Source organism: Balaenoptera ricei, chromosome 7 (genome assembly GCF_028023285.1).
Source record: "Balaenoptera ricei isolate mBalRic1 chromosome 7, mBalRic1.hap2, whole genome shotgun sequence".
Lineage (NCBI taxonomy): Eukaryota > Metazoa > Chordata > Mammalia > Artiodactyla > Balaenopteridae > Balaenoptera > Balaenoptera ricei.
This window is the reverse complement of record NC_082645.1, coordinates 100973900-100987066: the sequence shown is the minus strand read 5'-3', so window position 1 is coordinate 100987066 and position 13167 is coordinate 100973900. Positions and strand designations below refer to the sequence as shown.

The 13167-nt window shown below is 47.2% G+C and overlaps 1 protein-coding gene across 2 annotated transcripts in view; it reads right to left on the bottom strand.

Annotated features, from left to right (window-relative positions):
• Positions 1-13167, bottom strand: part of SMARCAL1 (SWI/SNF related, matrix associated, actin dependent regulator of chromatin, subfamily a like 1) — a 49557-nt gene that overhangs the window by 961 nt on the left and 35429 nt on the right. For both annotated transcript variants that reach the window (XM_059928643.1, XM_059928645.1), the window contains exons 13-17: positions 11790-11860; positions 8445-8547; positions 5544-5726; positions 4331-4431; positions 3271-3367 (exon numbers count right to left, since the gene is read on the bottom strand). In XM_059928643.1, coding sequence (XP_059784626.1) covers positions 3271-3367; positions 4331-4431; positions 5544-5726; positions 8445-8547; positions 11790-11860 — 555 coding nt within the window. The remainder of the gene's footprint in view (positions 1-3270; positions 3368-4330; positions 4432-5543; positions 5727-8444; positions 8548-11789; positions 11861-13167) is intronic.

Here is a 13167-nt window from a genome sequence, read left to right as displayed (position 1 = left end):
TATCACTCAAGCAGCCTCACTGCCTTTGTGTCTGGCTTCTTAGATTCTCTGCTGCTTGCTGGGTAAAGAAGGAAAAACAAAAAACAAACGGTTGTGAAAGCAACACAGGACCTGCTCTCACACTAATTTATGTTGGGAATGTTTTCTCCCTTCTAACTTTACAAATCAGTATTTCAATATTGAAATAGCTCCCAAGCCTTTCTCCACTAAGAGGTTAGTTAGGCTGTAATTCAACTCCCAAATTGGTGTGTTCAGCCACGGTTTATACCTAATTTTCAGAGTGGTTATAAAACACACACTTAACATATTGATAAGTAGATAACATGTACCTGTTTCTGACTACCCTAAAGTTACAAACCATCAAAATGCCCTCCAACTGCATCTATGCATTGACAACGATGGTGTAGTGCTAAAATCACACCCAGCTGTTAAGACCACAGCAGATGACGGGCTTGCTCTCACCCCTTTGCTGATCTCTCCTCTGTCTAAATTCCTAACCCTGGCCATCATTCAACCCAGAGGCACATATTCAGTATCTCCACTGACCTCCCACAGGTCCATAAAACTAAACCTGTCTAAAAACCACAACCATCTGTCATCTCACTCCTACACCCCCAAACCAGGTCCTGTTCCCTAGTTTTGATGGTCTCGCACTATTCTCATAGTCCCCCCAGCTTGCAATCACCAGGGCATCCTGACTCCGTATCTCACACATCAAACTGCGTCAGGTTGGTTTCTCCGTCTGTTCCCTCCCAGATACTTCTTGTACAGTAGGCAGGCTCTTTACTTGGGCCACATTGCTTTGTACCTGCCTGGATCTGCAATGGCTTCACTGTACTTCCCACCTCAGGCCTTTTCCCACGTCAACTGCTCACCGGTCTTTTCCAGGCTGATTTTTCCCTACAGACTATCCTCTAACAAGATTTTCCTATCACATCATTGGGCACCCCTGTGCCTACCTCATCAAGTCTAATGCTGCTTCCCTGGCTTTCCAGGCCCTCTGTAGTCAGGTCTCAACCTAACTGGCCACTATTTCTTTGCTTTCACAGAAGCCCTCCACACTGGTGAAGTGAAGTTCTGGAAAACTGATCCTGCAAGGACTCTAGATTATTCAATAATCTGTACCCTACATTCTCTCGCCTTTCAGGATCCCAGCTATTCAGATGGGAAGTGACATTAAAGGTCATTAAGGTCAGCCCCACACCAGCCGCATGTCCTCCTCTGTGATATCAGCTTTTGTCTGAGCAACTGCAAGGTCGAGGAAATGCCGCCCACAAGGCAGCCTACTCCAGGTAGAAATAGCTCTCCACGTGCATTTGAGCTCTCCACGTGCACTTGATGGCAACGCTATGTGCTAACTTGGAGCACGCATAAATTAAAGGGAAGCAAGTTCCAAGATCAGACGATATTTCACTTCCCTTCTCAGCAGGCAGGCAGACATGACCGCTTCTGCTTTTGGCTCCTATACAGGAGGCAACATTTTCTTTTCCTAATAGCTGATACAGTTTTCAGCCCTATTTTAATTTTTTTTAAGTGATATAATTATTAATCAAAATAAATATTGATAAACTCCATTTGTACTTTAGGCAGAAATTCTTTTTTTTTTTTTAAATTGATTTGTTTTTGGCTGCATCGGGTCTTTGTTGCTGTGCGTGGGCTTTCTCTAGTTGCGGAGAGCAGGGGCTACTCTTCGTTGTGGTGCGTGGGCTTCTCATTGCAGTGGCTTCCCTTGTGGCGGAGCACGGGCTCTAGGCGCACAAGCTTCAGTAGTTGCGGCACGTGGGCTCAGCAGTTGTGGCGCACAGGCTTAGTTGCTCCGCGGCATGTGGGATCCTCCCGGACCAGGGCTCGAACCCGTGTCCCCTGCACTGGCAGGCAGATTCTGCGCCACCAGGGAAGTCCCTAGGCAGAAATTCTTAACTAATTCAAAGCAACTGAGGGTCAGGCCAGTATAAATAAATGAGTTATAAATAAACCTATTCTCATTAGTTGAGTATCCTTTAAAAATAAGGCTCTTTCTTTTCAAAGGGCATATAACAACCAAGGCTCTGTCAAAACAGTCACCATTCAACTGAATTAGACAGTTCTTCGAAAAGTTTAAAAGGAAGGTTGTTTTAAAATTGGCTTATTAATTATAAGGATAATTTATACCCTGTGTTTAAAAATATGATCTCCCCTGAGGCTTATTTATCCCAATAATTACATTACGAAGAAAGAATTTAGTTGCAAGCAAATGTAAATGAAAGATTATATCCTCAGACAAGTCTTAGCATCACCTACAAGATCGTGTCGACCTGACTCAGCTTCTGATGCTCGGCAGTTCCACAGGAAGGAGGAGGCATGTCAGCTTCCTGAAGCGCAGGGCCGCCTTTCTACACGAGGCTCAGACCTCTGTCCATGCTCTCATTAGAAATGACCCCCCAGGGGTCGCCCTCCATCAGGCAGGACCTCCCGAGTTCTCACCTTCCTTGTCAACCACCCGAGCAGGTGAAAGAAGACCAGCCTTTGGGAGTCTTTGCAACTCTGGCTCCTCTCTATCTTGTTTCATTGAAATGGAGGGGGAAGGGCTGTGGCAGCCATGGGGCTGGAGAGCTAGGCCAGGGCAGGCCTGCTGGGCCCTGGGCTGCCCTCTCCAGAGGCAAACAGGCCTCCTCTCAGCACCTCTGACAAGGCTCCACCTGGTCACGGAAGGATGCTCACCGGCCTCTCACTCTCCTTGACAATAAGAGGGGCTGTCACACAGGGAACGCTGGCTGAGTTTGGAAGCCTTCCGCCTGGGCTGGCTTCAAGTGACCCGTGACTGCGGGACAGTCTTGCTGCTCCGCAAGTCTCTGCTCACCCCTCTATAAAGTGGGGAGACACTGAGAATAAGGTGCAGCAACAGAGGGGAAAATATGCTACACAGAAGCAATACCCTATGTGAACACTCCCCATTCTGCGCGGGGGGTGTGTTCCGGTGGTGTTGCTATGTACTTTTTGCAACAATTCAACTGTTGCCATGGGGAGTTTTCTGTCAGTTTCTAATGGCCTGATGGAAGAGGCAGCATTTGGAGGCCCTGGTTTTCGAGGATCTAGGAAGGCATGTCAGAAGCAGCAGGAGTTAATGCCAGCACTTCTTCATAAACGGATGCACACACACGGATTGACCCGAGAACGAATGCAGCCATCATTTTAGCTCCCCAGCTGGGGGAGGTCCCCAGGAGTGATTCACACCTTCCCGCTCAGGACCTCTGGACACCCCAGTGGCAGGGAGCCACATGCTGGTGTTACCTTGTAGAAATAATCCGCGGCTTCTGTCATTTCTGAAAAATTGGTCTCAGAAAGCCCGGCTTCACCCAGAACTTTAATCTTCTCTTGAATCAGGGGCCTGTTGGGGAGAAATGAGCTGCAGTGGAAACAACCTGCACAGAACCAGCAGACTGATTACAGCGAGAACCAGCCCCTGCTCTTGTGAGACACGCTCACTGTTTCACATCTCTCCATCTCTTCAGGCACAAACGCCCATCCTGAAATACTGACCTCTCTATTGTAAACCGACCAAGTCAGGGCTCACATCGTCAGGCTCAAAATTCTTTCTACTGGAAGATGTGTAGGAAATAAATGCTATTGCAACAAAAATTTGAACCTGGAGCTGTTATGAGCTGCCCAATTAACAAATCCATTAACAGAGAGGGAAGTAGGGGTAACCCACACGCAAAATAAAGGTGAGATGCCTTAGTCATAATGCTGGAAACAGAGATAGATAGTGGAAACTAATGAGATAATCAAGAAACAATATGAGGAAGGGGGAAATGGAAATGGGGAGGGAGCATTTGGGGAGTTTTTGCTTAAGTAATGGACATGAAACCCCCGAGTTAAAAAATCTGACCCCGTCTCTGCTAAGGAAGCACTACATGGCCCGGGGTGAGCCCCTTTCCCCCGACGGCCCCGCAGCAGCGCTGTAACATGTGACCTTACGGTACCAGCACACCTGACACGGGGGCCGAGGGGGCAGTCTCCTTGACTCAGCAAAGGCCTTCACGTCTGGGAACAGAGTGTTTTACAAACAAAATTCCACCTACATTTCATCCCAATAAGTTCTCCTCCCTTGTCTCAGGTCAGTGGGAAGGCGCCACATCCCCTTATTCCTACAGGATTTCCTCATGCCCCCTGCAGCCACCAGTAACACTGGGCAGGAGGTCAAACAGGGTCATGAGGAAAGGGGGAGGGCACTACTAGCAGGTCTTCTGTGTGGATCCCTGGAGACCTGCCCCAAAGCAGAGGCTCTTAGGGGGCAAAGGGAACACGTCATCGGTGTCAACCCAACTGCCGGGCCAGCCAGCCGCCTCACCAAAGGTAGTCATCAGCCGTGCCTCTCGCCACCAGGTAGTGGATGCCCACGGAGCTCGACTGCCCGATGCGGTGCACCCGGTCCTCAGCCTGCATCAGCACCTGCGGGGCGGGGATCGGGATGCATGTAGGTCAAGGCTGGAAGCTGCTCGGCCCACCACAGCAGGTGGCCTCTGGCCCCGGAGCCTCACCACAACCCTTCCTCCTCACTGCGTGTCACGTGGCAGGGGGCCTGCAAGCCTCTGTCCACAAACGGTCTGTCATCTGACAAAAGGGAGAAGCAAACACAATCCTGGTCAGCAGGGGGGACCTCAATCTGCAGCTGGGTAGCTGTGGATGGCCCTTCAGGGCCGGACCAGGTGCTGGGCGCTGCCGAGGGAGAGCCAGCTTCAGCTCTGCCACCAGCTGTGACGAAGGAGAGCCGGCACACTGCCACTCTCCCTCCACGGAGTGAAAAGTTATCTTCTAAACAGACAGAGATACCGCGCCCAGGGAGAGGCCATATATGATCAGGGGGTAGGGTGGCTCTTTTATACGGTGGTAAACCCTACAATAAATAATGAAAACCAAGAACATGGTTTCCGTTATAAAATGCCTTCACGCTCTAAGCCCACCCATCGTTACAGCTGTCGCCAACGTGTGGTCGATGAGAGCCACACTGGTCAGAACGTCAGAAGGGAAAGAACTTCTTTCTGGAGTCGAGGAGAAAACTTTGAGTCCAAACAAATGTCTTCCATCTGCTGCCACAGCTGATCGGGTAAGGCCAGTGGGCACCCGGGGCATGTTCAGGGAATACCCACCGCAGTCGCCCTGTTGTGGCCCCACTGGTAAAGTGGCTCCCGGGGGCGGCTGATAAAAGGGGCTCAGGCTGGGAAGCCAGAGGCCTGGGGCCAGGGCTGCCACGTGCTCCCCGTAAGTGACAGCTATGCTCTTGAGCTCTGTGTGCTCCAACTTCTTCATGGAGAGATGGATCCTGAGACTCCTTCTAAAACTTCAACCTTCCCATTGGTAATAAGATGGTCGATAAGCCTACTACTTGGCAGGTTGTTGTGAAGACCTAATACCCGGCCAATGGATGTGCAAAGTATAAGCGTGTTTACCAGGCCTAACAGAAACACAGGGAAGATGACGCAGGCACCAGGGACAGCGCACAGAGGCCCCACCTCCCTCCGCCACTGGCTCTCTCTGCCAGCAGCCAGGAGCACGCCCCTCACCCCTGGGTTCCAGAACAGCTCCGCGAACACCACCAGGTCAGCCGAGGAGAAGGTGAGGCCCATGTTGGCGGCGGTGATGGACAGCACGGCCACGGCGGGCCCCTCCGACAGCTGGAACTGCTGGCACAGGTCCTCGCGGTCGGCCGAGGAGGTGGAGCCATCGATGCGGATGTGCTTCACACGCTGCGGGAACAGGAGAGGGAAGCAAGGTGGGCGCAGGTGCGGGGCCTCGGCGGCACGGCTCCAGGGACAGAGCCCCGCGCTGCTCTGGCTCCAAGCCGGGTGGACCGTCAAGCTCGCCACTCCGTACTGCTTTCTGAGCTTCTTTCCCGGTCTTTCCTTTCCTTTCCAATTGAAACTTGTGTTGAGATAACTGGAGGCTCGCATGTAGTTTAAGCAATAATACAGAGAAGGATTCCTCGTATGAATTGCCCAGTTTCTTCCACTGGTAATGTTGGTAAAACTACAGCATAATATCACACCCAGGATACTGACTTCGATACAATCCACTGACCTTATCCAGATTTCCCCAGTTTTACTTAAACTCCTGTGTGTGTGTGTTCTACACAACTTTATCTCGAATGTGGGTTTTCACGTATCTGTCTTCACAGGTGAGAGAGTGAACAGTTGTAACTGCACAGGGATGCTCTGTAGCCCTGTTAGAGCCCTGCCCGCCTCCCTCCTGCTTCCCCCTCACCCACCCAGTCCCTGCTAATCTGTCCTGCATTTCTAAAATGTTCCACTTCAGGAACATGTATAAATGGAGTCAAACGCTGTGCAACCTGTGGGGCTGGGCGCTTTTTACTCAGCATCGTTGCCCGGAGTATCATCCCTGCCGTCGCACGTACAGTCGGTTCACACACACCCGCAGCTCATTCCTTCTCACTGCCGAGCAGTGTTCTGTGGCAGGGATGTACCATGGTTACCTATTCACCTTTGGCAGGCCATCTGGGTTGGTTCCAGCTTTGCACTACTACAAATAAAGCTGCCGTGAACACTGGTGTACAAGTCTCTATGGGAATGTAACTTTTCACTGCTCTGGGATAACTGCCCAGGAGTCAACTGCTGACTTGTATCTGATAGTTGCATGTTTAGTTCAGCTTATTTTCTTTAAAAAAAAATTTTTTTTTATTTGCAATTAAAAATTTAATTTTAATATATATATTTAATGCCTTATAACCTTATGTAGTTACTTCTTGTTATTCACAGTAGTTATGTTCTATATGGTCATTATTACAAAATCTGAATTAGCAAATACTGAATAATTCCCCCTAGGGGAAACACAGGATTAGATTCCTGAGATCAGCTTGTTTTAAGTGGCATTTATTGTTTTCTAATGATAAAGACAGACATTATGAGGAAAATAAATTACCAATCTATTTTTTCCCATCATTCTTTTCTCAATGTGTATGCTACATCTTTTAAATAAAAAGTTCTATATCTTGCTTTTCTCTGATAAACATTATATTGTAAATAAACGAAATTATTAAAATGTTTTCTAAAACATGATTTTTAATGGCTGTGTAATAATTCATTATGCAACAACAGTATACCTTAACCATTTATCTATTTCCTCACATTTGGGCAGGTTTCTACTTGTCACTAAAAAAGGATGGGCTGTCTGCATGTGTCAACTAAGAAGTCCCCATGCTGCAACTAAAAGATCCCACATGCTCCTACTAAAGATCCCACATGCTGCAACAAAGATCTCACACGCTGCAACTAAGACCCAATGCAGCCAAAATAAAAAAAAAAAAAAAGGATGGGTTGGCAAATGTCCACCAACAGGTGAGTGGATAAAGTGTGGTACATGCATACAATGGAATATTACTCAGCAATAGAAAGGAATGAACTGTTGATACATGCAGTAACATGTATGAATCTCAAAATATGTTGAGTAAGAGAAATCAGATTTAAAAAAAAAGGAGTACACACTGTATGATCCTGTATGATTCCACATTTATATAAGGCTCCAAAAATGCAAACTAATCTATGGTGATAGACAGCACATCAGTGGTGGCCTGGAGATGGGAGGATGGGGAGAAACGGGGATTACAAAGGACAGGAGGAAACTTCTGGGGCTGACGGATATATTCACTACTGTGTGGCTGTTAGCATAACTGGCGCCATCTTGGGCCTGTGCAGTTCCTCCTGTCCTTCCAGTGACCTTACCTTGGGCTGTACTATAGTACACTGTACTGTACTGTAGTAAATCTCTTCTTTGTCATCTAGGGCTTCGTAGTTAATAGATACTGTTTAATGATCATTAGGTCCAGGTGGCCTGTATGCTCGGTTAGTCTCCGATGATGACAACCTTCACTGACGCATGCCTGATGCTCAGGAGGCTAGTAACCCATCATAAATCTTGATTTAGGAATGTGCTTCCTGTCTCCAAGCACATACCCCTATACCCTAGGTTAACTATAAAATTGTTCCAGTGGCTCCTCAGTATTGCAGAGTGCAGCTGCAAAGGCTCTGGATCACCATCTACCCAATCCTACCCTCCAAGTAAGTTACCCTTTAATAAATGGATCCATTGATTGTATGGAGCTGCCTGCCTTGTTTTTAGGTCTCAAGATACCTTCTCAGTTCAGTGGGCACTTTTTGTTCCTTCTGTGCAACAACTACCTCCACTCCTGCTCAACTGTATACTTCAAATATGTGCAGTTCATTGCATGGTAATTATACCTCAATAAAGCTATTAAAATAAAACATTTTAAAAGATGGGTTAAAACAAACCTGTTCATGGTTCTACAAGCAAGAAAAATTATTCGGAAAGTCGTCAGAAATGTTTCCGGAAACCTTCATCTCATTTCTTTGCTCAGATCTGACCTTGGCCTGCTTAGCAGCTGACACACAAACAAGAAAAGCATCCGGTGCTGAATTTCAAAGGGAGCTTACCTTCCTCTCAAGCTCATTAGTAACTGCATCCAAGACCACCTTATGGTGTGCAAACACTAGAAACTTCTCTCTTCCACTTTCCAGTAGGTCCAGGATATATTCACTGCATTTGACAATGACAACACAATAAATTAAACACATACGCAATCCAGCTGAGGTTAATTACTGAAAAGTGACTGCATCTGTAGCAGATACCTTCCGGGTACCTGCCTCCCCAGCTCATTCTCTCCCTCCTCTGAGAGCTGACCTCTCCCCCCTGCCCTCAGGAACCGTGGGGAAGTCATCTTCCACCATATGCAGAAAGAGTTCTTCCGTACTTTTTAGTCATCTCCCAAACACAAATAAATCAAAGTATCCTTACGTTTTACGTGTCTCTGATAGGTTACTGAAACATTCTTATTCCCTGGGATCATACAAGATAATTAACAGTTTGCACTTTGGCTGCTACTATCGTTATAATGTGTTTTCAATAAAAATTGAAGTGTTGTTTACAGATCTGAAAATGCCTGGGCAGGGACTGAGGGATTCTTGACAGTAATAAATTTCTGGAAATGTAGTATTGAGACGTAAGTAATAATACTGAAGAGACGTCAGGGATCGCCCTCCAGCTCCCTCCCACATCAGACTGCAAACCACAGGGCCAGCAGTTAAGGCAGTGGTAAGTGAATTCGTTTCCAAGGCCAAGGAATATGGGGTGAAAAGGCCTTGTTTCCACGGTCTTCATTCTGCTTTTAATTTACTTCTCTCCTCCATCCACTGTGTTTTTTCTTGACTTTCTGCTCCTTATCTTTAGCTGTGGCCTTAAAAGAAGGCAGCGACCCCCAGGAGCTGTAGGGAGGAGAGTCACCCAGTTGGCAGATCCCAAGCTTGCCCTGGCACTAGCGCCCTGCAGAGGGTTCCCAGTCCCAGTACAGGTCATCGCTCCTGCACGGGCGGTGGGAAGGTGAGCTTCCTCGGACAGAACACAAGGAGCCCTCGCTCTGCCTGAGGCCATCCCCACACATGGGTGTGTCTGGGCAAAGAACAGACATTGCTCTCCTTGGAGAAGGACAAACCTCCAAGGTTTCCTATTACAGTACAGGCAGGTGGGGAAAAGGTAAGTGGACTCTCTTCTAAACATCTAAGAATTTTTTCAAACAACACTATGACCAACTACGGTATGGATTTGAGTTCAATTTGTGAATTGTTGGTACTAACAGAATCTACTTTAATTAGTTTGAGAGACATAAAATTTGCCATGATATAAGTAAAAAAGTTAACTGCTACAGCATCAAAAAGTCACAAGGCCATAAAATCAACTTGGCCAGCCCATAAACACCACGGCCCCCAGCTTTCCTAATGCCTCTCATCCCTCTACATCTCAGACGTGGCATTGCTGCTCTGCCCTTCCTCACGTCCCTAAGCTACCAAGCTGGAAATATCTGCCGACCACAATAACCTTGGCTTTATATTGAAAGATGTCCATTAAAATGAAAACGAACAACAGCAAAAATGGGAAGAAAAGCAACTATCAGAGGAAATTGGGGTTTTAAGATTTATAATCTAATTTCCACTTACTAGCTGTATGATTCTGAAGTTTAGAGATTTACGTTAGATTTACTCAGTTTCTGCATTTTAACTTATTCTACTGATCTCACGAGGAGTCTATAAATGTGACATGAGTTAACAAGATGTCAAAACTGTTAGAAACTATAAATCACTATATAATTTATCATGGAATTGTGAAAAAGTATGTATAGGGTATGTTATGATTTGAATGTTTGTGTCCCTGCCCCCCAGTTCATATGCTGAAATCCGAACCCCCAATGTGGGGCCTATGGGAGGAGATGGAGTTAGTGTTCTTATAAAAGAGACCCCAGGAAGCATCCTTCCCCTTCCACCATGCAAGGACACAGCGAGAAGATGGCCGTCTACGAGCCAGGAAGAGAACTGTCACCAGACTCTGAATCTGCCAGCACCTTGAACTTGGACTTCCCAGCCTCTAGGACTGTGAGAAATACGTGTTTGTTGTTTAAGGTGCACGGCCTACGATATTTTTGTCATAGCAGCATGAATGGACTAAGACAAGGTATTACCGAAGTTTATTTATAAGGTGAAAATGGTTAGATTTAAAATTCCTAAGGGAAAAGGGTGGCTCTGGGCCCAGCACTCAATGGACCCTGGATTTTGTAGGTCACAAGCTGAGAGAGCGAGGGAAGGGGCTCACACCCATGCCATGTGTTATTCAGCAGCACATGAAAAATGTTGGTGGAGGCAATTCAGATTAGTGTCTGAGAGAGAAATTTCCGGGCCATAAAAACCACATCTGGAGTTCACTGGTCTCTTAAACAGTATCATAAATGAAAAGGGCAGTGCCCAGAGGGTGAAGGAGAGCTGCCCAACATTCAGGAGTCTTTGCGGAGAGCCTGTGATTTGAACAATGCAGCAAACTCACTCTCCAACCACATTTAAGGGGGCGGAGGGAGAGGCCGGTGAGGCTGGGAGATGCAGAGGCTGGGTGAGAGGGCAGGGCAGGCTGTGGGTCTCCATTGATCCACGGATCTCGGTCCCCACAGCCAATCGGGGACCGCTCAACCCACGCTAAATTCATTTCATTGTAATTGAATCACTTGGACCATTATCCTGCCTCAGTCTCACACAAATGTTAAACAGTAAAAAAGTAGGCAAGCTGCACATCGTTAGACTTGCTTCAAGTTTCTATCTCAGTGATATGTGAACAGCAGTGGGTTTTTCTTTCTTTAGCCAAGGCAGACAATTGAGATTTTTTTTTTCAAGTCAGTGAATAATTTTAAGAACACAAATTATTACACCAGCTTTAGTTGAGAAGCCAGAAGGAGACCAAGTGTGACAACAGCCACTTGCCCATATCTTTTGAACAAACGATGATATTCACCTTCTTTCTTATTTAGGTAAATGACAGCTGAAACATGATGTCTTTGGAGACGACCAGAGAATCTCCGTAAGGCAGCTTCTTGGTCTTCTGTGAACCCCCTAATTTTTTTCCTACAGGCAAGTGACCACAGTTCTGTTAGCAAGAGGAAAACTTCCCTTCAGTGCTTGGGTCACCCCACCCTGCTCATAAGTGGCTCCAGCTCCAGCTCACTTGGGTTAAGACAGGATCTCACAGGGACCCCAAGCACATCCTGGCAGGGCTCCAGCGACAAGCCTACTTATGCCTCCTGGGTGATGAGGCCGTGGTGCCCTAAACTTTATATTCAAGGCAACTATCATTCAAATCTCTAATCACTTCTTACAGAGCAATAAAACCATCCTGACGGACTAAGATAACAGGTATTTCTTTTTAAAAAAGACAGAGAGAGAAGTCGACACTTGGTGACCACTTACATGACAGATGGGATTTTAGCTTCAGCTGTTCGGTTGAAGAAGAGAATGAGGGCTTCTTTCTGCTGCTGTTTCTGTGGAAGGAGAAATAGAGGGTTTAAAGTCTCCCACTCTGAGAACTCCGTGACACGCTGACATGATCATCACCACCAAGAGCTTTACAAATCCCAACATCAATCGCCAGAGCCGAGAGGCCCTGACCTATCCCCTCGCTTTAGCCACGCCACAGGAACTGGCTGGACTCTGGTTTTGTCCTGGGAGACAAAGTAGCATCACAGCTATTCTGTCACCCTTTGAGAACTGTTGTGAGAATCCAGTGAGGCAAGGAACATGCAAGCTCTTTGGAAGGTCATTGCAGGTAGTGCTTCACCATCCATACCAAGCTCATGCGCTCAGCGGGAAGGCGGCCCTGCTAAGCACACCTATTTACTGTAGGTATTACAGCCTGGTGGCAACTGACACATGACAGTGGCCCACGAGGTTCCCCCACCCCTTTCCTTCTGCCAACTTGTGTCCATACCCAACTGACTAAGCTCACCTCTAAGACGTACTGAGTCATTTCCAACTGACCCCAACTAGTCTATTCTAGTATCATCTCAAAATGTTATTCACGTGTTTCTGGCCTGTGTCCACAGAAGGTAATTGACTTCCCTCAAGAGGAAACGGTATTTTCTTTAGAGTTTGCATCTAAATAAATCCCAATAAAGAATGCTAGGGCTTCCCTGGTGGCGCAGTGGTTGAGAATCTGCCTGCCAATGCAGGGGACAGGGGTTCGAGCCCTGGTCTGGGAAGATCCCACATGCCGCGGAGCAACTGGGCCCGTGAGCCACAACTACTGAGCCTGCGCGTCTGGAGCCTGTGCTCCGCAACAAAGAGAGGCCACGATAGTGAGAGGCCCGCGCACCGTGATGAAGAGTGGCCCCCGTTTGCCACAACTGGAGAAAGCCCTCGCACAGAAACGAAGACCCAACACAGCCATAAGTAAATAAATAAATAGAAATTAAAAAAAAAAAAAAAAAAAGAATGCTAACACAGGAGGTGCTTAACCAGTTTCATAACAACATGAGACAACATTTACCATTACTCTTGGGTTCCCAGAGAGGACAGATACTCTCACCATCCTTGACAGGGCAGCCATCCCCTTCCACTAGCCAGCATGGGTTTATAGATGCTCCTACATTTTGGGCCTGGGCTCTGTGAGGCCAGTGATTGACATGGCAGCTTCCTCATGGAACCAAGAGGTGACCCAACAGTAATAACGCCTATGGCCCTGAACTCATTAGTAACTCAGGAAAGCAGCCACAGCTGGACTGTACCTTAAATTACAGACACCACAGATGGTGAGAAAAGCCACCTGGTCAAAATCGTTTTTTGGCTTTAA